We start from the raw sequence: 23737 nt of genomic DNA, 5'->3' as shown, positions 1-23737 counted from the left end.
GTGTCAGCTGTGATAATCAGCTGACACCCGGCCGCGATCAGTGGCGCTCACCACGTGGGTGCCGCTGATCGCTATGACATACTATCCCGTCCCTGGAAATTAAGTCCCAGGGCACATGGACGGGATAGTACATCTCATGGCAGAAAGGGGTTAATATAAAGTCTTTATCCTCCCTGATTCTCTGCTTGTATGCCATCTTTCATGTATTTGATTCACACTGAGAGTTTCCATCGCCTGGCATCGCAGAATGCAGATTAGAAGCAACTGACGATGACATCATCAATGTTTTGAATGAATGCAGTTAACGAGTCTGGAAAGATGAAACGGCCAAGAAGTTTTAGAAGAATCAGTTAATCGTTTATTTCAGGATTTTTTTAATCAAAGAATAATATAACATACATTTTTCCCCAGTTATTCATAAGAACCTGATTGCTATGCTTGGAGGATAATACCTGGATAATACACCGTTCCATGGAACAGGCCATCAGTTTTTAATTTTTCAGTTCTGTAGTTTTCAGAATCAAACTGAAAAATGTTTCTATGCCTTTGTATGGGTAAAATCATAGTTTGTGGCACAGAATGGCCATATTATCTTGGTATGGGAGTTGGAATTTCTAGAAAGTTAAGGACAGAGCACATTGAAATCAAGTTTGCTTCAGCTTTAACCCCTTTAGGGATTTGCAGCTTAATTCCCAGGCCAATTTTTATAATTCTGACCACTGTCACTTTATGAGCTTATAACTTCAACGGATCCCGGTGATTCTGAGAATGTTTTTTTGTGACATATTGTACTTCATGATAGTGGCAAAATTTTTTGGTACATGTTGCAATTATTTGTGAAAAAAACGGAAATTTGGAGAAAATGTAGAAAATATCACAATTTCCAACTTTGAATTTTGATGCCCTTAACACAGAGATATGGCACACAAAATACTTAATAAGTAAACATGTGGGAAATGTTACTTTACAGCAGCAGAATTTTGAAACCAAATTTTTTTTTATTAGGAAGTTATAAGGGTTAAAAAAAAGTTGACCAACGATTTCTCATTTTTACAACAAAATTTACAAAACCATGTTTTTAGGGACCACCTCATATTTGAAGTCACTTTCAGGGGTCTATATGATTGGGTATTTTCTAAGTGACACCATTCTAAAAACTGCACCCCTTAAGGTGCTAAAACCACATTCAAGAAGTTTATTAACCCGTCAGGCGCATCACAAGAATTTTTGGAATATGGAAAAAAAAAAAATGAACATTTCACTTTCTTCACAAAAAATTTACTTCACATCCAATGTTTTTTACTTTGACAAGGGTAACAGGAACAAATGGAACCAATAACGTGTTGTGTAATTTCTCCTGAGCATGCCAATACCCCATATGAGGGAGAAAATCACTGTTTGTGCAACCAGCAGAGCTCAGAAGGGAAGAAGCGCCATTTGACTTTTTGAATGCAAAATTTGCAGGAACAATTGGTGGACACCATGTTCCATTTGGAGAGCCCCTGATGTGCCTAAACAGTGAAAATCCCTCACAAGTGACACCATTTTGGAAACTAGCCCACTCAGGGATCTGATATAGATGTGTGGTGAGCACATTGAACCCTCAGATGCTTCACAGAAGTTTATAACATTGAGCAGTAAAAATAAAAAAAAAATAAAAAAATTTTCCCCAGAAATGATTTTAGCTAAAAATATTGCATTTTAATAAAAATAACAGGTGAAATTGCACCATACAATTTATTGTTCAATTTCTCCTGAGTACGCCGATACCTAAAATGTGGGAGAAAACTACTGTTTGGGTGCATGGCAGGGCTCTGAAGGGAAGGAGAGTCATTTGACTTTTTGAATGTAAAATTTCCTGGAGTATCAGCAGACGTCATGTCCCATTTATAGAGCCTCTGACGTGCCTAAACAGTGGAAACCCCCCACAAGTGACCCCATTATAGAAACTAGACTCTTCATGCATTGATCAGCATTTAGGGGGTTAAAACTGCCGAAAGCGGTGCAGGCACACCTCCTGGCAGTGTGCCAGGTGTCAATTGTGATATCAGCTATTCAGTTGGCAGCAATCGCGCACGCACAGCTTTGGTGCACAGAAAATCGCCTGAACATACTCAGTATGTCCAAGGTCAGGAAGCATTTCCAAACCAGGAGTGTTATGAGTTCATTTTCCCCTTCACCATTGAGATCTGATGAACTCCCTCTTCTGGTGAAGGAAGGTAGTGAGGCTGATTACCAAGCACCTGAGCTGGGAGAGGATGACTGGGTGACGGGGATCTCTGACTGGATATAAGGCAGCCGACGCCCTTCTGCCTTGCTGGTGATTTCTCTGTGGAATTCTAGGAGACCAGTCTGATTCCTGCTCCTCAAAAGCTAAGTTTTCTGCTTTGCCTTTTTGCATTTGTGTTTTGGTTTTAGTTTGCCTTGCTTTTCTGGATTCTGCCATTCCCTGCTGGGGTGAGCTGAATTCCTTTTTGTCGGTTTGCTCTGTCTTCAGAAAATACCTGAGTACTGACATAGTCTTTTTGAAGCCTAGCGTCTTCAGGGCCTTTTTCCCTGTCAGTCTGTTGGCTCTTATCTTGATAGGGTTTTTCGCCGATTGCAGACAGCAGCCTTCCTATCCTGTGCTATCTAGTTAGCTTGGGCCCCATCATTTGCTCAGTCTATCTTTCTATCTGTGTTAGTGTATTTTCTTCTTGCTTCACCGTCATTATATGTTGGGGGCTGCCTATTGCTTTGGGGTCTGCTCTGGGGCAGTTTAGATTTCCCTTTCTGTCTTTAGGCTAGGCAGTTCTCCGGCTGTGATCGAGGGGTCTAGGGCATCGTAGGAACCCCCCACGGCTACTGCTAGTTGTTGATAGGTTCAGGGGTCTGCAATCCGATAGCTGCCAACGTCTCTGGTTTTCTGGACTTAGCTAGCATTTCTGTTTTTGCCTCCTACGGTGACTCATTCATAACACAGGAGGTCGTGAAGGTGTTAACAGTAAAAGTTAATTTGACAAGTTTAGCGTTTACCACTTGCCTTATCCACGGCTTTGCTGTATTCTGGGGAGCCCACCCCGGTCCATGACTTACATATGGTGCCCCATCCACGGATACATGTATCAGGCAGTGGATGGATGATTTTAGCCAGATATATTTGACTGTAGAACACTACAGCATTTTCAGAGAAAAATATACTGTAAAAGCTGTTGGAAACCAAGCTGCCTGGGAGACTAGTCAGACAGATGGGTCCCCAGCAGCATCTTCCCGTCCGCTCTCCTGGAGTGACCGGTTTCTGCTTGCGTGCGTTTATAGGGAGAGACCTGTCAGTCACTGGCAATGGGTGGGAAGGAGAAGCTGCTGAGGACCCATTTTTTTTTACTTCTTTTAAAGTGTGTTTTGAAATGCTGCAAAGCTTCAGAGAACAGTCAAACATACCTGGCAGAGGTCATACAGCCGGTGCCCGTCAATTGGGCAGCATGCATCAGCTGTCAAGTCTGCTTTAAAGTTGGCAAATTATGCTTTTAAAAACTTTTCTAAAACTTTTTCTTGTAACTTGGCACTGAAGAGAGCTGTTTTTTCAAAATAAACGTTAACAGGTTTTGTTGGTCTCTAGACAAATGTCCGCTGTCACTATGTGATTGCAGATTGCTTAATTCACTACTCGGCAATATTGTGTTATTATGGAGGAGATGCATAAATATATACAGAATTATAAAATGACATGAAAATGAAGACTAAGTCTTGTTTGTAAAGGGGTTTCCTGAGCTCTTAAATTTCTTCTGTCACAGACTACCGAATCCTGACAGTGCGCAATATGCACACTGTCACGATTCCCATATATTCACAGTATGCAATTTTCATAGTTGCAGTCACATGCAGACAAGACTCATCTGCTTCTCTTCATCCACTCAGGAGAGTCGAGACGGCTACTATGTGAATTGTATAACACTTGTGGTCACCTGACAAGTCCGCTCGAGCTGTGAATCAAGGGGAATCATCGCAGTGTGCGTATTGCACACCGTTACGATTTGGCAAACTGCAGTCACGTCAAGAACTTCTAGAGCTCAGAAGACCCCGCAAAGAGCTCACACCCACCAACGTATTAATCGGACGAGTGCTGTCTGAGGTTTTATTATCCGTGGCTTCACGTTGCCTGTGATTTAGTGTTCGTTATGTATTCGAGTTTTTGACTGTACAAACAATAGGACTCTGTATGGAAAGTGTTGGATCTAACATAATGTATCAGTTTTTGACTTGTAGGAAAACTTCACACAAAACTCTTTAGAATCTGTAATAATAAAGTAAAGTAAATACAATAAACTTTGTTTCCTAAAATAAAATGTATTAACTGCCCGTCACAAATTATTATATAAAGATTTGATATACTCAGAACTTCTACATTTCGTAAAATAAATGTAACAATCAAGATCAGCGAATCGTAAAATTGAAAAAAATGCTTCACTATATAGACTAATTGCTGTCTAGCTACCCCAATAGAAAACAAATCAATAAAAATAAATTAAATTATAACTGCAAGAAAGCCCATTATAAGAGTGAAAATCAATTACTTTTACAAAAATGTAAAAATATATATTTAAAAGAATGTATTACTTATATACTTGTCCATCACTCGCACTTTCTTATCTGCATTTTGAGAAAGAATATAAAAAGTCATAAATTGACGCGTTTTGGGTGTTTGTGTTTTTATATATAGTTTTTGCCACCTTTTTAATTTTGGAATATGTTGCACTTTTTTTTTCTGGAATTTGGAAAACCAATAAAGAAGCCTTTAGATTTTATGAAGAAACAAAGTTGAAACAATGAAGGTTAAAGGCTGGCTCCTACAATAAAGTATTCAAAGCCGATCTATCACCAGATTTCACAATACAAACTGCATAAAGATCTTACACCTGGTGAGGCTTGTGTACTTACTAAGAAAATCATTATCAAAACAGCAGGAAAATCCAGAAATAATAAGCTATATTTTTTTTATAATACATGCAGCATGTTTTGCAAAATCTGGCAACACATCGGCTTTAAAATCATTTAGACTTTAAATATCCTAATTTCTATATTATACAATAAGAAACTTCCACCTATAAAAACCAACCAACTTGTGGCCAAGACCCTAATTTATGGAAAAGGCACATTTTTATGTCACATAATCCTTTTAAATGACCATAATGCGATGTTAGAAAACTGTCCTTACTCTAGAGGTATTTAGCATCATCCCAACATCACAGTACAATTGGATTCTGAGCCACAGGGCAAATGCTGGGCAATGTGGAAACAGAGATGACCTACAAAGATTATATACCATTAGTGCAACCTGTGCAGCCACACAGGGGCCCAAGAGCTATGAGGGCCACTACTACCTCCAAAGGAGGTGGGGAATTGTGCATTATGATGAGCTACTAGACTACAAAGGGCCCGTATACTGTCCTTGCACAGGGGCCCTCTTCTGTCTGTGTTCACCCCTACCAGACATCATTGATGCTATGAACCCAATTGTCTGACTTCAATGACAGGTTGCAAGGTAGTTTTCAAATGATAAAGAACATTTGTGAATTCTTTCAGTATTAAAGGGTTGTCCACCATTGGGGACAATTTTTTTTTTTCTCTATTCATAAAGAGGATGTCCGGCCTGAGAGTGACTGCAGACTTGTAGCCTATGTAACTGCAGACATGCGAGCCCTCATATCACACACACTGTGCACTGTGAGGATTCCCCGATGCTGGGCGGTCATATGACTGCAAGTATGCCAATTGTATGCTTCCGGCCACAATCCGACTAGACGTGTCAGGCTGCACACGTCTGGTCAGCATGTCACCACATGTATGCATATTTCCCGCCGTTGGTGCTGCAGAATCTTGACATAACAAGCTAACTGAGAACCCGTTGGTCAGTTCATTCTGACAGTCGAAGGTTTTGCAACTTTTCTCCGTCTTTGCTTTTTTTTTACAGCCATAAATTTCTCCATCTTGATATTTTTGTCTCCGTGTCACACCACGTACAGTGATTGCTTGGAGGAATCTCAGTCCTTTCTCCATTATTCTTTCTTCTTTGGCTTTTTCGACAGGAAGCGACTGCGTATAAAGTGAGTCAGTTTTCCTTCACACAGGACTACAGCAGCCAAAGTCAGGGACAGACAGAGCGCTCCCACCAGGATGTGAGCCAGGCGAGACGGCCAGCCCAGGTCACAGCACAAGGCCGCCTGCCAGAAGAAGAATTTTCATGCATTAAAGGGAAGGCAAGAGGCAACATAAAACTTCAGCAAAGCCTGACAAAGTGAGACGGGTATTTTCTGGTATGACAGGACAGGTGTATCTACTTCCATAGGAAAAAAATACAATACCAAGCACGGCCCATGTGCAGATGTAACGCTATTTCTGGAAAATAAAAGCATGGTGGGAATTTCTCAAAGTGCAACTATGATTGGAGATTAGATTTAGCGTTTCAAGATCTGGTTTAAAAAAAAAAAACTTGAAAAAACAAGAAAACAGCCTTCCTTTCCCGGGTAATGTGTCCGGGAAGAAAAGAGGGAACTGTGCTCCCTATGGAGATGTATGTGTTGTTTGGACAGTTATCTTGCGTGGGATGGGGGGCTATCACAGACCACAGCCGAAACTGAACCCACTAGTACATTAGCTTGTATCCTACAGACCACCCATTGTAAGACTCCAGAATATTAATGAAATGTCCTCAGATGAGAGGCTTTATCCCTATATAGGAACATATACTGCATATGTATGTATATATGTACACACAAATATATAAAATATTAAAAAAATAAATACCGTAGTATCGTATTGGCCGATAGGCGAGTAATTATTTTCAGAGATGTAGCAAGGTGTATTCCGGATGTTTGTGTATAAAGTCAATGTAAAATGTATCCGATACATAGAACAACCATATAATACTAACGTAACACGGTGATGACCTCTCGCTGACGGGTGTGGAGGTTGGAGTAACGGCCCCCATACACATTAGATGATGACACGACTATGAATGTATGTCTGCATTTCAAACACATTGTGCCGATGCATCAAAGCTTTCCCGATAGTAACAGCTTGGAAAAGTTGCAAAATTTTGCCTCAAATCGGAATTGTGCCTAAATCTTTTGACTTTTGGCGCAGTGTTGGGGCGGAACGGGGGCACGGTGTGACGCCATAGCTCATCTAATTCATGACAAACTGTTGTGTTCCCTATGCCAGAAATCTTGCTCCACATGACTGGAGTCAGATTTTTGGAATAGTACATGGAGGCGCACATCACTCATCAGATGCTCCAGATCCGGAGCATCCAACATCTTATCTGATAATGTTCACTCATCACTAATTAGCATTCATCTAGACGCCTGGTCAGGGAGGATTCTGTGCAGCAATCATTTTACTGGAAGGAAGCAGGTTGTTCCTTTTCTTCTGTTGGAGTATAGGACCCCATACACATTAGATTAAAACGGACTGACGGTCGAATGAACATTCATCGATGGCCCAAAATACAGTTCAGACAGCATTGGCCAAGATTTTTTTTTTCAGACAATGATCCAGCCAAAACTCATCATGGTCCAAAAAAAAAAAAATCCAACATGTCCGACCTACGCTTTCAATAATAACATAAGCTCAATGGTCAGCGATCAGAACAAGCGATGATCCTTTCATAAAGAAGGAGACAATCGTTCATTATGGTTGAAATCATCCCTTTCGGACGACTTATGTAATGTGCATGGGCACCATAAGGTTCTGGGTGGGATGTTATGGTTTAATGTTGTGAATATGACTTTGTAGGTTGAGAAAGTGGTGTGCGTGGTCGTAAGAACATATTTTAGGGTTAACTGTATGGGCAGCATGGTGGCTCAGTGGATAGCACTGCAGCCTTGCAGCGCTGGAGTCCTGGGTTCGAATCCCACCACTGACAACATCTGCAAGGAGTTTGTATGTTCTCCCCCGTGTTTGCATGGGTTTCCTCCGGGTACTCCGGTTTCCTCCCACATTCCAAAGACATAATGATAGGGAATTTAGATTCTGAGCCCCATCGGGGACAGTGATGATAATGTGTGCAAGCTATAAAGTGCTGCGGAATGTGTTAGCGCTATATAAAAATAAAGATGACTATTATTATTATTATAACTGTAGTGCGCTTTGATTTCTGAGGCCTTGTGCTCTGTGATGTTCTTCGGTTTGAAAAATAAAAAACTTAAATGCAGAAAACTGATAGTAAAAAAAACTAAATACAATTTATAAAAAGTCAATAAAATAATAAATAAGAAACGCTCAATCAATAACATAAATAACTTTTAAACAAATATACAATAAATTAAATAATTACAAATAAAATGTATAAAAATATTAAATAAAATTGAATGCTAATAAGGAACAAAATAAAACAGACAGACTATGTATCTGATCTAGATGTTCAGGTTTTGACCGCTGCGTCACAGATCATTAAAACAATAAAACTTTAGTGGTTACCTCCGAATATCTGGTGATGGCAGCGCTTACTGCAAGCACACAAATTACTGCTGGAGAAGGCAGAAGCCCAGAGAGCGGCCGGTAGAGGCTGCTGGTGTAATATCTCCTGATATAATGTAGGCTGTGAGCGATCCGTAAGCCCATATTAAAGCAGTTAGCCAAGATGAATCCAACACTGCCGAGCCAAGTTGTCATGTAGTAGGAAAGGCAAAGGAAACTTAGCGAGAGACCCAACATGATGTAGTTAAACCTGACATTGGGATATTAGAGAAGAAAGAAAAAAAAAAAGAATTTAGAATATATATATATATATATATATATATACATACATATATATATATATATATATAAAATTGAATGTATGTGTGCATCAAACCAATAACGAAGCATCTTTCATTTCACCAGAGCTGTTTAAAAGAAGCTGATCTGTGATTGGTTGCTATGAGCAACAGTTTTCCCACTCCACAACACCTCAGCAGACAGTGACCGGGTGGGAGAAATCTAGCATCCCCGGGAACATAAGCTCCGAGCCATTGTCTGCCCCCCAGAAAGAAGCAGAGGACACATGACAGAAATGAATCACCCCCTCCCGTGCCCATATTCCCATCACATATCCTCCATCCCATAGGCACATCTTCCCCAGGGTCTCTTAAAGGGATCATTAGTATGGAAGTTAGGGCAATTCCACTAAGCGCTGTGGTTCTGACCCCAGGCCTCTCTTAAAGGGATCCCCAGTATGGAAGTTAGGAAAGTTCCACTCAGCTCTGTGGTTCTGACCCAGGGCTCTCTTAAAGGGATCCCCGGTATGGAAGTCAGGGCAATTGCCTTCAAATGCTCTGGTACTGACCCCAGGCCACTCTTAAAGGGATCTGCGGTATGGAAGTTAGGGTAAATCCCTCAGTGCTCTGATTCTCACCCCAGGCTTCTATTAAAGGGATCATTGGTATGGAAGTCAGGGCAAATTCACTTAGTGCTCTGTTTCTGACGCCAGGCCTCTCTTAAAGGGATCCCTAGTATGGAAGTTAGGACCATTCCACTCAGCGCTTTGGTTCTAACCCCAGGCTGACGGAATGATGTGGGATATTAGGGATAACAATCCGGTGGCTCTGTCTGACGGGATGATGTGGGATATTAGTAGTAGTAGTCCGGCGGCTGTGACGGGATGATGTGAGATATTAGTGGTAGTAGTCCGGTGGCTCTGGCTGACGGGATGATGTGGGATATTAGGGGTAGTAGTCCGGTGGCTCTGGCTGATGGAATGATGTGGGATATTAGGGGTGGTAGTCAAGTGGCTCTGACGGAATGATGTGGGATGTTAGGGGTGGTAGTCAAGTGGCTCTGATGGAATGATGTGGGATGTTAGGGGTAGTAGTCTGGTGGCTTTGACGGGATGATGTGGGATATTTGGGGTAATAGTCTGGTGCCTCTGACGGGATGATGTTGGATATTAGTGGTAGTAGTCCGGTGTCTCTGGCGGTTTGGATGATGTGGGGTATTAGGGGTAGTAGTCCGGTGGCTCTAGCTGACGGGATGATGTGGGTTATTAGGGGTAGTAGCCCGGTAGCTCTGGCTGACGGGATAATGTGGGGTATTAGGGGTAGTAGTCCGGTGGCTCTGACGGGATGATGTGGGATTTTAGCGGTAGTAGTCCAGTGGCTCTGGCTGATGGGATGATGTGGGAAATTATAGTGAATGTGGCTATGCGGAGTGGGAGGGGCTCTACATTCAGATATATATATATTTTATAATTATAATTTGATATAACTAACCGTAGTTAGTTGCTATGCCCGGGCAATGCCGGCTCTTCAGCTACTAGATCTATTAATTTCATTCTAATAAATCGCAAACTTTTCAGAAATTAGTTCTTTTGAAAATGTATAAGGCATTAAGGCATTGTAGTATTTCCGAATAATAGACTCAGAAGACAATGAAATATTGATGATGGATCTTACACTATGTAACCCCCTTCCCTAGAAGGGTGGCATGGGTATCTTGGGTGCCGCAGCATAGCAGTGTTGGGTACGCTGAGGTCAGCTGACGGGCATTGCGCCAGCTATGGAAGAGGACGCCACACCTCGTGGGAGAGGGGGAAGCTAAGACAAAACATTCCTTTTATAAATATTTTGCGGAACAGGGAACATTATTACAAATAAAATGTATAAAAATATTAAATAAAATTGAATGCTAAGGAACAAAATAAAACAGACAGACTATGTATGGGATCTAGATGTTCAGGTTTTGACCGCTGCGTCACAGATCATTAAAACAATAAAACTTTAGTGGTTACCTCCGAATATCTGGTGATAGCAGCGCTTACTGCAAGCACACAAATTAATAGTCCGGTGGCTCTGGCTGACGGGATGATGTGGGATATTAGTAGTAGTCCGGCGACTGTGACGGGATGATGTGGGATATTAGTGGTAGTAGTCCGGTGGCTCTGGCTGACGGGATGATGTGGGATATTAGGGGTAGTAGTCTGGTGCCTCTGACGGGATGATGTTGGATATTAGTGGTAGTAGTCCGGTGGCTTTGGCTGATTGGATGATGTGGGATATTAGGGGTAGTAGTCTTAGGTTCTTGTTTGCACCATGTTCTTTGTGCGCACTTGCGCTCTTCTCAGCTCTGTCTCCGGGCCTGTCCTCTCTATGGTATTGGAGGACTTGACCCGGAAGTCCTAGTGATCATGTGCTATATCACGCTACCTCTTCCTATGGGAGGTGCCTGATTATTGTTGTGCTTCCTGGCTTGGTCTGCCTTGTCCTTGCCTGACTGTGCTCCGTATTCTGGTCCTCTGGCCTTGTGCTCCATTGTGCCTCCTGGCACATGCTCTGATCCTGTACTCTGCCTTGTGCTCAGTTGTGCCTCCTGGCACACGCTCTGATCCTGTACTCTGCATTGTGCTTAGTTGTGCCTCCTGGCACACGCTCTGATCCTGTCCTCTGCCTTGTCCTCAGTTGCTCAGTCGCAGCTCCCGTCCAAAAGGAGCTGGTGTTCCTACGGGAAAACCAGACTAGGATTATGTCTTTTCTGAAGTCCATGGAGTCCTGTTTATCTGCCTTACAGTTCTCTGACCCTGGGAATGCTTCCCAGTTGGCCAGCCTCCAGCAAGCACTCATGCACTAACGCTACACCCAGTCCCATATCCTCAACTATATGGCGTCGGTAGATAACCGGCTCCTTTCCATACAGTCCGTTTCTGCCCAGGCCTTGGCTCCGCACCCGCTGCCACGCTTATGCAAGCCACCCCGATACAGTGGTGACCCTATGTTTTCTCGAGGATTTTTGAACCAATGCTGGTTACATTTTGAGCTTTTGCCGCAGCACTATCCCACCGAGCGCGCTAAAATAGCCTTTATGGTTTCCCACTTAGAGGGGGAGGCGTTAGCATGGGTGAATCCCCTTTGGGAGCGTAATGATCCACTTGTCTCTCAGCTTTCCACTTTTTTGTTTTTGGACACCTTCCGCAAGGTGTTCGACGAGCCGGGTCATTTGGCTTCCACCACCGAGTCCATCTTTAACCTACATCAGGGTACCCTATCGGTAGGACAGTATGCCATCCGTTTTCGTACCTTGTCCTCCGAACTCTGTTGGAACAACGAGGCCCTCGTAGTGGTCTTTTGGCGTGGCCTGTCCGGTCGGATCAAAGATGAACTGGCAGGTCGGGATACCCCCACCTCTTTAGAGGATCTGATCTCTCTGGCGACACGCATAGATCTGCGGTTCCAAGAGCCTGCCCATGAATCAGCCAGAGAGAGAAGGCCTCCTCGTCTCCCTTCGACTACCCGCAGACTTCTCCACTCACGCCCCATGCCTTCTGCGATCTCCGTGGCAGAGCCCATGGAGGTGGACCATTGCAAGACGACCGAACGGCATCGTGAGGAGAGGCTTACTCTTAGTCTCTGCTTTTACTGTGGGAGTCCCTCTCATCTCCTTCGTTCCTGTCCCAAGAAGCCGGGAATCTTCTCCCCCTAGGATTGTTAGGAGAGGTCTCCCTAGGTGTACGTGATTCCTCTCCCTCCCTGGTCGTGTCTGTTTTACTGAATCTTGGTACCAAGGGTTATTCAGAGGAGGCTTTTCTAGATTCTGGTGCGGCTGGGAATTTTATCACACTCGACGAGGTTAAGACATGGATTTTTGTGATAAACTCACCGTAAAATCCTTTTCTCCGAAACGCTCATTGGGGGACACAGGTACTGTGGGTGTATGCTACCGCAGCCTGGAGGCTGACACTATGTGAAAAAAAGAGGTTAGCTCCTCCTCTGCCGTATACACCCTAACCCCGATTGCGGGCGGAAACCAGTTTAGTGCAAAAGCAGTAGGAGAACAACAAATATCAGCCTTAATGCAGATAACAATGTCTAGAAAAGAACCACCCTAATATCAACAAAAATGCACATTAACTAAATAAACAAGAGCCAACTGGCTATCAGGGTGGGTGCTGTGTCCCCCAATGAGCGTCTCGGCGAAAAGGATTTTACGGTAAGTTTATCACAAAAATCCATGTTTCTCCTTCGCCTCATTGGGGGACACAGGTACTGTGGGACGTCATAAAGCAGTCCCTGGTTGGGAAGTTAACTCACCGATCCAAGCTACATGTGTTATGAATGGGAAACCTAGGAGGAAAAAAGACAACAAGCTAAGTCTCAGAAAACCAGAGAAGTTGGTAACTATGCAGATTGCAGATCCCTGATCTTATCCGCACAACTAGCAGCAGTCGTGGAGCGTTCCTATGTTGGTCCTAGATGCCTCGTCACAACCGGAGAACTACATAAGCCTAGAGCAGGAAAAGAGGAAAACTAACTGCCCCAGAGCAGACCCCAAAGGAAAGACAGCCCCCCCACATGTATTGACGGTGAAACAAGATGAAAATACAAACAAAGGCAGGAAAATAGGCTGAGCAAACGATGGGGCCCCGGCTAACTAAAAAGGACAGAAAAGACACTGCCTGCAATCTGCCCAAAAAAACCTACAAAAATATTGTCCAACACTTCTGATAGCAAAATTAACCCTGAAGTCACTAGACTTCTAAACCTATAACAGCACTCTGAAATATTCTGAGACAGAGCAAAAAAAAGGCCAATCTAATAAGGGACAAAAAGCAGATTGGCAAATACTGATTAATAGGAGTGGAACTTCAGCATAGCCCCAGCAGGGGCAGGCTGATTACACAAAAAACTGAATTGACCAACAAGCGCAAGTGTGAACATTAGCAAAAAACAAACTTAACTTGAGAAGACTGGAAGAGAGCTGAAGTCCAGGACCTGAGAAGCAGACTGAATCACCAGCACCTGGATAGGGCGTCGGCTGTCTTATATCCTGTCTGATACTCCAGAGATCCAATCGTTATCTTCCTCATCAGGTGGCAGATCACTACCACTTAAACCAACCGCACTACCTCCTGTCACCACCAGAGGGAGAACGGAAGGGGAACTCTCAACTGGTGGAGCAGAAAATGAGTTCATGAAATACATTCACCTCGTGTCTAAAAGGTGCGCCACCGCTGCATGGAGAATCCTTCTAACCAGGCTCGCATCCGCCGAAGCCTGAGTATGGATATTGTAGTGTTTGGTAAACATGTGCAGGCTGGACCAGGTTGCTGCCTCGCAAACCTGTTCCGTCGAGGCCTGGTGCCGAAGCGCCCAAGAGGCGCCCACTGCCCAAGTAGAGTGTGCTCTGATCCCTGCTGGAATCAGCGCACCCCTGATGCGGTAGGCCTCCTGAATAGTCAGACGGATCCACCTGGCTATGGTCGATATTGAGGCTACGAGTCCCTTCCTGCGTCCCTCGGGGAGCACAAACAGCGTGTCTGTCTGCCGAAAGGGTACCATCCGTGACACGTACCTCCTGAGGGCTCTTTCCAGGTCCAATGTGTGAAGAGCCTTTTCCACGCGGTTTAACGGTGCTGGACAAAATGAAGGCAAGACAACATCCTCATTAATGTGAAACGAGGAAACGACCTTCAGCAGAAAGGGGGGAGCTGGTCTGAGGACCACCTTATCCTTGTAGAAGGTGAGAAACGGTGCTTGGCAGGACAGGGCCACCAGCTCCGAGACTCGCCTGATGGAAGTTATGGCTACAAGGAATACCACTTTCCAGGAAAGGTACGATAAAGAAACATCTTGTAGCGGTTCAAATGGAGCTTCCTGCAGAACACTTAGGACCAGGTTAAGGTCCCAGGCGTCCAGGGGCGCCTTATAGGGAAGTTTCAAGTGGGAGACTCCCTGGATGAAAGTTTTCACCTGCATACTGGTAGCAATTCTGCGCTGAAAAAGGACGGATAAAGCCGGTATTTGTCTTCTAAGGGAGCTCGGGGCCAACCCTGAGTCTAGGCCAGACTGGAGAAAGGCCAAGATGTTGGGAATACAGAATCTCAGTGGAGAATAACCGCGGTCGCGACACCAAGCAAAGAAAACCTTCCAGGTGTGATTGTAAATTCTCGCCGAGGTAGGCTTCTGGGCGCTAACCATGGTAGCGACCACCTCGCGCCCAAACCCCGCCTGGGTCAGAATCCAAGATTCAACGGCCATGCCGTCAAACACAGGGCCCCTGAGCTCGGGTGGAAGATCGGGCCCTGGGACAGTAGATCTGGGCGCTCTGGGAGTCACCAAGGAACGTCGGCGAGCAGCTGCACTAGGTCTGCGTACCACGCTTGAAGGGGCCAGTCTGGGGCTAGCCGAATTGCTGGAACCCCTTCTGTTTTGATCTTCTTGATGACCCTCGGTAGTGGCAGCGGGGGGAACAAGTATGGGAGGCGAAACTGGTTCCATGGCAGAACCAAAGCATCCACGGCGACCGCCTGTGGGTCCCGGGACCGAGCGACAAACCTGGGTAGCTTGGCGTTCACCCTGGAGGCCATCAGGTCCACATCCGGTGTTCCTCACCATTGGCAAATCTGCTGGAAGACCTCGGGGTGCAGAGACCATTCCCCGGACGCAATCCCCTGCCGGCTGAGGAAGTCCGCCGTCCAGTTTTCCATGCCCGGGATGTGGACCGCCGATATCACCGAATGGTTCCTCTCAGCCCAGTGAAGAACGTGCCCTGTTGTGAGTTCATTTTCCCCTTCATTACTGAGGCCCGAGGAACTCCCTCTTCTGGTAAAGAAAGGTAGTGAGCCTGATTATCAAACACCTGAGGCTGATGATGATGACTGGCTGAGTGGAGTTACTGACTGGATATAAAGCTGCCGACGCCCTTCTGCCCTGCGGGTGATTTCTCTGTGGGATCCTTGGAGACCAGTCTGAATTCCTTCTCCTCTACAGCTAAGTTTGCTTGGTTTTTCTGGATTTCTGCCATTCCCTGCTGGGGTGTGCTGAATTCCTTTAGCTCTGTCTTCTGAAAATACCTGAGTGCTGATTTAGTTTTTGAAGCCTAGCTGCTTCAGGGCCTTTTTCATATCAGCTTGTTGGCTTATGTCTTTGATAGGGTTTTGGCAGATTGCAGACAGCAGCCTTCCTGTCCTTTCCTATCTAGGTAGTTTTGGGCCCCGTCTTTGCTCAGTCTATCTTTCTGTCTGTGTTAGTGTTTTCATCTTGCTTCACCGTCATTATATGTTGGGGGCTGCCTTTTGCTTTGGGGTCTGCTCTGGGGCAGTTTAGATTTCCCCTTTCTTTCTTTAGGCCTAGTTAATTCTCCAGCTGTGATCGAGGGGTCTAGGGCATCGTAGGAACCCCCCCACGGCTACTGCTAGTTGTGTTGATAGGTTCAGGGGTCTGCAATCTGATAGTTGCCAACTTCTCTGGTTTTCTGGACTTAGCTTGTATTTCTGCTTTTGCCTCCTACGGTGACTCATTCATAACAGTGCCCTACCTCGTGCATGGTTGCTCTGCTGCGGGTGCCCCCTTGATGATTTATGTAAGCCACTGCTGTGGCATTGTCGATTGAATCCGGACGGGGCAGCCTGCTAGAAGGTGCTGAAACTGTCGCAGAGCAAGCCAGACCGCTTGTATTTCCAACAAGTTGATCGGGAGGCGTGCCTCCTGTTGCGACCATTGTCCCTGGGTCGTGTGGTGGCGAAAAACCACTCCGCAGCCGAGGAGGCTTGCGTCGGTTGTGACTACTAGCCACTGGTCTGGGGGGAAAAGGCTTCCCCTGAAGCAGAGAGGAACTTGCTGTCCACCACTCGAGCGACTGCCTGACCTGAGAGGATAACCGGCATCGGATGATGGAGCGTGAATGGGTTCTTGTCCAAAGATGCCAAGAGGGCGTGCTGCAGGGGGCGAAGATGAAATTGGGAGAACGGAACCGCTTCCATAACTGCCACCATTTTTCCTAGTATCCTCATCCCGAAACGAATGGTGTGAGGGACTGGTTGGAGAAGTGTCCGGACTCCCTGCAGGAGCGCTAGGGCTTTGTCTCGAGGGAGAAATACCAACCCTCGGCAGGTGTCGAAGATCATCCCTAAAAAAGAAATCTTCTGGGCTGGGACAAGGGATGATTTCTTCATGTTGACTAACCACCCTAAGCAGGAAAGGGTATCCAGCGTGATGCTGACACTCTCCTCGCATGCCCGAAACGAAGGGGCCTTGACCAAGAGGTTGTCTAGGTACGGCAAGACGACTATGCCCAGAGAGTGCAAAATGGCCATGACGACTGCCATGACTTTTGTGAACACCCTGGGGGCGGTGGCTAGCCCGAAGGACAGTGCTGCAAACTGGAAATGTAGGCTGTTGATGGTGAAGCGTAGAAACCTCTGATGCGGAGTAAAAATGGGGATGTGCAGGTAGGCATCCTGGATGTCGATAGAGGCCAAGTATTCTCCCTGCCCCATGGCCGATAAAACGGAACGGAGAGACTCCGTTCGAAAATGTCTGATCCTGATGAATTTGTTCAGGAGCTTCAGGTCCAAAACAGGCCTGACGGTCCCGTCCTTTTTGGGGACCGCGAATAGGTTGGAATAGAAGCCCTGAGCCCTCTCGTGCCTGATGACTGGCTGAGTGGAGTTACTGACTGGATAGAAGGCTGCCGACGCCCTTCTGCCCTGCGGGTGATTTCTCTGTGGGATCCTTGGAGACCAGTCTGAATTCCTGCTCCTCTAAAGCTAAGTTTGCTGCTCGGCCTTTTGCTTTTGTGCATTGACTTTGTTTTGCTTTGTTTTTCTGGATTTCTGCCATTCCCTGCTGGGGTGTGCTGAATTCCTTTAGCTCTGTCTTCTGAAAATACCTGAGTGCTGATTTAGTTTTTGAAGCCTAGCTGCTTCAGGGCCTTTTTCATATCAGCTTGTTGGCTTATGTCTTTGATAGGGTTTTGGCAGATTGCAGACAGCAGCCTTCCTGTCCTTTCCTATCTAGGTAGTTTTGGGCCCCGTCTTTGCTCAGTCTATCTTTCTGTCTGTGTTAGTATTTTCATCTTGCTTCACCGTCATTATATGTTGGGGGCTGCCTATTGCTTTTGGGTCTGCTCTGGGACAGTTTAGATTTCCCCTTTCTTTCTTTAGGCCTATGTAATTCTCCGGCTGTGATCGAGGGGTCTAGGGCATCGTAGGAACCCCCCCACGGCTACTGCTAGTCGTGTTGATAGGTTCAGGGGTCTGCAATCTGATAGTTGCCAACTTCTCTGGTTTTCTGGACTTAGCTTGTATTTCTGCTTTTGCCTCCTACGGTGACTCATTCATAACAATCTCCTTCCACATCTTGTCTACTATGTCTCCACCGCTTCTTCTAGGTCTCCCTTGGCTACTGACTTATGAGCCAATCCTGGACTGGCGGTGGGGCGATATACTCCGCTGGGGACCGTTCTGTCAGGAGAAGTGCCTGTTGCCCGTCCATCCGATGAAACCTGCCTGTCCGTCCTTGGCACCTACAGGTCTGCCGTCGGCTTACTGGTCCTTTACAGATGTCTTCGACAATAAGGAGGCCGAGACTGTGCCTCTCCATCGGCCATATGACTGTCCGATTGACCTCGTTCCTGGCTTTACTCCACACAGGGGTAGAATAAATCCGCTATCTCCTGCTGAAACCCAAGCCATGTCTGAGTATGTCCAGGAGAACCCTGCTAGAGGTTTTATCCATACGTCCTCCTCACCCACAGGAGCGGGATTTTTCTTTGTCAAAAAGGACGGCTCCCTCCGTCCATGCATAGACTATCGAGGGCTGAACGATATCACGGTCAAGAACAAGTACCCATTGCCTTTGGCTTAGAGGAGCTCGAATATTCACCAAACTGGATCTTCGTGGGGCCTACAAGTTGATCCGCATTCGTTCCGGTGACGAGTGGAAGACCGCCTTTAACACCCAAGACGGTCACTGCGAGTAGTTGGTCATGCCCTTTGGCCTCTGCAACGCCCCAGCTGTGTTCCAGGAGTTCATGGATGACATCTTCCGGGATATGCTGTACTCCTGCGTGGTAGTCTATTTGGATGACATCCTCGTTTTTTCTCCAGATCTCTCTGCCCACAGAAAGAACGTGAGTCAAGTCCTCCAGCGCCTTGCCATTCTTGGGGTACATTATCTCGGACTCGGGTCTACGCATGGATCCAGAAAAGGTGTCCGTCGTTCTCGATTGGCCACAGCCCCATGGGGTGAAGGCAATCCAACGCTTACTTGGTTTTGCGAACTACTACCGACAGTTCGTTCCCCATTTCTCCTCGTTGGTTCACCCAGTCTCATCCCTTATCCGCAAAGGATCTAATCCAAATGCTTGGTCCCCTGAGGCTGAAGATGCCTTCCAGTCCTTGAAACAAGCCTTCGCCTCTGCTCCGGCGCTTTATCATACTGAGGTTAGTAAACCTTTCACTCTCGAGGTGGACGCATCCTCTACCGGGGCCGGCGCAGTCCTTCTGCAGAAATCTTCTTCTGGACACTTAGTCACCTGTGGCTTCTTTTCTAAAGTATTCTCCTCAACTGAACAGAACTACTTTACTCCACTGGCGACAAAGAGCTAGTATTGGCCATTACTGGAAGGTGCCATACATCCGTTCAAGATCTTCACGGACCATAAGAACCTGGCGTACATCCAGTCCACACAGAGGCTCAACCCTCGGCAAGCCAGGTGGTCCTTGTTCTTCGCCCGCTTTGACTTTGAACTACATTTTCGGCCCAGCAACAAAAACATTAAGAGGGGATGCGTTATCAATGTCTTTCCTGTCATCTGTTACAGAAAAGAAGCCTTCTCACATCATTGACCCGCCCAAGGTAATTACCGTGACTTCTATCAAGTTAACCACATTACCTCCGGGAAGAACATTTGTGGCTGAGAACAACCGAAAACAAATGTTAAACTGGTCCAAGATTGCCGGCCACGTTGGTGTCAAAAACTTTTTCCCTAATCTCTCGCTACTATTGGTGGCCTTTCCTTTCCCAGGACGTTAAAGACTTTGTGGCATCTTGCCCTTTCTGCACCTAGAACAAGATACCCAGACAACCACCCTCCGGTCTTCTGCTCCCGCTTCCCGTACTGTCAGCTCCATGGCAGCACATATCAATGGATTTCATTACTGATCTGCCTCGTTCTTCCGGTTGTACTGTGGTCCTAGTGGTTGTAGACAGATTCTCGAAGATGGCCCACTTCATTCCTCTTCCCGTTCTATCATCTGCTCCTGACTTGGCGAAGATCTTCATTTCCCACATCATCAGATTTCACAGCTTCCCTCTGCACATCGTGTCGGACAGAGGTGTCCAATTCATCTCCCGGTTCTGGAAAGCTCTATGCGGACTCATGAAAGTGTCATTGGACTGCTCTTCCGCCTATCATCCCCAAACCAATGGGCAGGTGGAACGTACCAACCAAATCCTTACATCCTATCTCCGGCACTTTTCAAATGCTCATCAGAATGACTGGGTCAGTCTACTTCCTTGGGCTGAGTTCGCCTATAATAACCACTCCAGTGAATTGTCCACCAAGTCTCCTTTTATCATCGTCTTTGGAGAGCATCCCTGTGTGCCTCTACCAGTACTTCCTGTCTCGAGGGTACCTGCTGTCGATTCTCTGTCCGTGGAGTTCTCCAGGGTATGGCAGGAGACCAAAACCGCTCTCGAGAAAGCACGAGACAGAATTAAACTACACGCTGACAAGAGGCGCCTGGACGTACCTCCATATCTCCCTGGTGACAAGGTGTGGCCTTCCTCCAGATACATCCGCCTTAAGGTACCATCTTACAAACTAGGTTCAAATTACATTGGTCCTTTTGAGGTCCGCAGGCGTATTAATGATGTTGCATACAAACTGAAGTTACCCCCTTCACTCCATAGTCCCAATTCCTTTCATGTGTCACTCCTCAAACCTGTGGTACCGGTTTCATCCTTCTCCAGGCCACACTCCCCAGCCTGTTGGCATGGAGGATGAGTTTGAGGTGAATGACATTTTGTCCATGAAGAAGGTAAGAGGGAAAACCACCATGGTTACTTACCGGTAGCCGGTTTTTCCGGAACCCATGACAGCACCACCTGAGAGAGGGATCCGCCCCGCCAGGACAGGAACCTACTGAGACATAAGGGGCGGCACCTCTCCCCCGCTTCAGTTGGGTTCCAGAGCATTGAGAGGACTTCCCGGTTAGTTACATGTTTAATCCAACACCACAACACTCAAAACACCCTACTAATTGTGCACACCATACAGTGAAAAAGGGGGGGAATGTACGGGTGCTGTCATGGGTTCCGGAAAAACCGGCTACCGGTAAGTAACCATGGTGGTTTTCCCTTCACCCATGACAGCACCACCTGAGAGATTTTTGGAGACTTTGAAACACCTTAGGGAGGGACCACCGCTTGCAGCACCCTTCTACCAAAGGTTAAGTCAGCAGAGGAGGATAGATTTAATCTATAGTGCTTAAAGAAGGTTGAAGGTGAGGCCCAGGTAGCGGCCTTACAAATTTGTTCGATTGATACCTCTGCCTTTTCAGCCCAGGAGGTCGCCACGGCTCTGGTGGAATGAGCCTTGATGCCGTCAGGAATCGGGATACCACTAGCTGAATAGGCTACACTAATGGCTTCCCTGATCCATCTAGCAATAGTCCCTTTTGAAACCCCATAGCCTTTCCTGGCACCCTGAAAAGCTACGAATAGGGACTGTGACCTCCTCCACTGGCTAGTGGCAGATATATATTCTACAAGAGCTCTTTTAACATCCAGACTATGGAATTTTTCCTCCCCCAGATTTTTTGGATTTTCGCAAAAGGATGGAAGAACAATTTCCTGACCCCGATGGAAATCTGACACTACCTTGGGCAGATAACTGGGGTCTGTTCTTAACACTACCCTATCCTGAAAGACTTGCGTATAAGGAGGATTTACTGAGAGAGCCTGTAAGTCGCTTATCCTGCGGGCTGATGTGAGGGCTACTAACAGGATCGTTTTTAGGGTAAAAAACTTTAGGGGTAGCTGATGTAATGGCTCATACGGTTCTTTTGTAAGGGCTTCTAACACCAGGTTTAAATCCCAGGGGGCTATTCTAGGTATTGGAATAGGCCTAGCTCTATGGCAGGATTTAATAAATCTGGCTATCCACCTATCTGATGCCAGTTTGCAATTGTAGAGCGCCCCTAGTGCCGACACCTGAACCTTAAGTGTGTTTACTGCTAACCCCATCTGCAACCCAGATTGTAAGAACTCTAGGATGTCACTAATCGGGGGTTCTTTCCCTAACGGCTTACCCAAGAACTGTAGGAACTTATCCCATGTTCTGCCGTAGATGTTAGTAGTCACCGGTTTCCTGCTTTTTTGCAGAGTGGCCACCAGCCCAGGGGAGAACCCCCTATCTATTAAAAGCGACCTTTCAAATTCCACGCTGTCAGATGGAATCCTTTGACCTGAGCGTGCAATATTGGACCCTGAACTAGTAGGTCCGGGATTTCTGGCAGAACCCAAGGATCGGAGAGGGACATCTTCCGTAGCAGAGCGAACCAGGGCCTTTTTGGCCAAAATGGAGCTATTAGAATCACCCTGGCTTGATCGTTTCTGATTTTTCTTACCACAGTCGGGATCAGAGCTACTGGGGGGAACGCGTAAGCCAGTCTGAAGTTCCACTGGATGTGCAATGAGTCCACTGCCCATGGGTTTTCCCTTGGGTTTAGAGAGCAGAACCTTTCTGTTTGCCTGTTGTGCTTGTTTGCAAAGAGGTCTATCACCGGTTCCCCCCAAAGCTGAATTAACTTTTGAAAAATGGATCGGTTTAGTGCCCATTCTCCTTGCCTCAGGGTATTGCGACTCAGGAAATCTGCCTCTATGTTTTCTGCCCCTTTTATGTGTAGGGCTGTCACGGAGTGTAGGTGATCCTCTGCCCTGCTCAGAATGTCTGTTGCTGCTTCCATTAAGGAGTGTGATCTTGTCCCTCCTTGGTGGTTGATGTATGCCACTGCTACCTTGTTGTCTGACATGATGCGTACATCTTGACCCTGGAGTAGCGGAATGAAGTGGTTTAGGGCCTTGCCCACTGCCCACAGTTCTCTCAGGTTGGAGGATGCCTTCCTTTCTTGAGGTGTCCAGGAACCCTGACCTATGAGGCCCCTTAGGTGTGCCCCCCACCCCGAGGAGCTTGCATCTGTTAAAATTATATCTGTCGCTTGTCTGCCCCATGGTATTCCTAAGGTCAGATTTGTCTCGTTCAACCACCAGTTGAGAGAGTCTCTGGTTTTTAAGGAAAGCTCCAGCTTTCCTTCCAAACGCCCTCTTAGCGATCTTTGTGCTCTTAGTATCTCCCCCTGGAGTTGCCGGGTGTGAAACTGAGCCCACCTGACCGCCGGAATACAGGATGTTAGGGTACCTAGCAGGGACATTGCTTTTCTTAATGTCATACATGGTTGGTTTCGGCCCGCCAAGGCCAGATTTTGCACCTTCTCTATCTTGGACTCTGGGAGCAGACACTCTTGCCTTTCTGAGTCCAGTATAAATCCTAGGAAGGTCTGTTTCTTTAGGGGTTGTAATTTTGATTTTTTGAAATTGACTATCCACCCTAACTCTTGCAAGGTGTTGATCACCTGAGTCAGCTTTGCTGTACAGTGGTCCTCTGAACTGCCCACTATAAGAAAATCGTCCAGGTATGGTATTATGACCGTATCGTGAATCCGGAGAAAGGCTGTCACTTCCGCTATGACCTTGGTGAAGACCCTCGGGGCTATGGATATGCCAAACGTTAGAGCCCTGAACTGAAAGTGCCTTAGTGTGCCCTGAATATAAAGCGCTACCCTCAGGTATTTCTGGTAATCTGGATGGATAGGGATGTGGTAATATGCATCCTTTAAATCGACTACGGCCATGAAGAAATCTTGATGTAGCAGCTTCACTGCCGTAGTTACTGATTCCATCTTGAAGGTCGGGTTCTTTATCCATAGATTGAGGCGTCTGAGATT

The 23737-nt window shown here is 46.2% G+C and overlaps 1 protein-coding gene across 5 annotated transcripts in view; it reads right to left on the bottom strand.

The window, feature by feature from the left end:
- The window catches only part of LOC141052316 (man(5)GlcNAc(2)-PP-dolichol translocation protein RFT1-like), an 85291-nt gene that overhangs the window by 19928 nt on the left and 41626 nt on the right, over positions 1–23737 (bottom strand). For 4 of the 5 annotated variants that reach the window (XR_012220778.1, XR_012220779.1, XM_073549530.1 and 1 more), the window contains exon 12: positions 8458–8707. Coding sequence is in view for 3 of the 5 variants with exons in the window: in XM_073549530.1 (XP_073405631.1) it covers positions 8458–8707 (250 nt within the window). In the remaining 2 variants the exon portion in view is untranslated. Of the gene's footprint in view, positions 1–335; positions 6201–8457; positions 8708–23737 lie in introns of those variants that run through there. The other variant, XM_073549529.1, reaches the window with a different exon arrangement.

This window comes from Dendrobates tinctorius, unplaced genomic scaffold (assembly GCF_039654945.1).
Source record: "Dendrobates tinctorius isolate UK_male_01 unplaced genomic scaffold, ASM3965494v1 ptg000159l, whole genome shotgun sequence".
In the NCBI taxonomy this organism is placed as follows: domain Eukaryota; kingdom Metazoa; phylum Chordata; class Amphibia; order Anura; family Dendrobatidae; genus Dendrobates; species Dendrobates tinctorius.
Note: the sequence above shows the minus strand (reverse complement) of the source record. Positions and strands in the feature narration are given on the sequence as shown.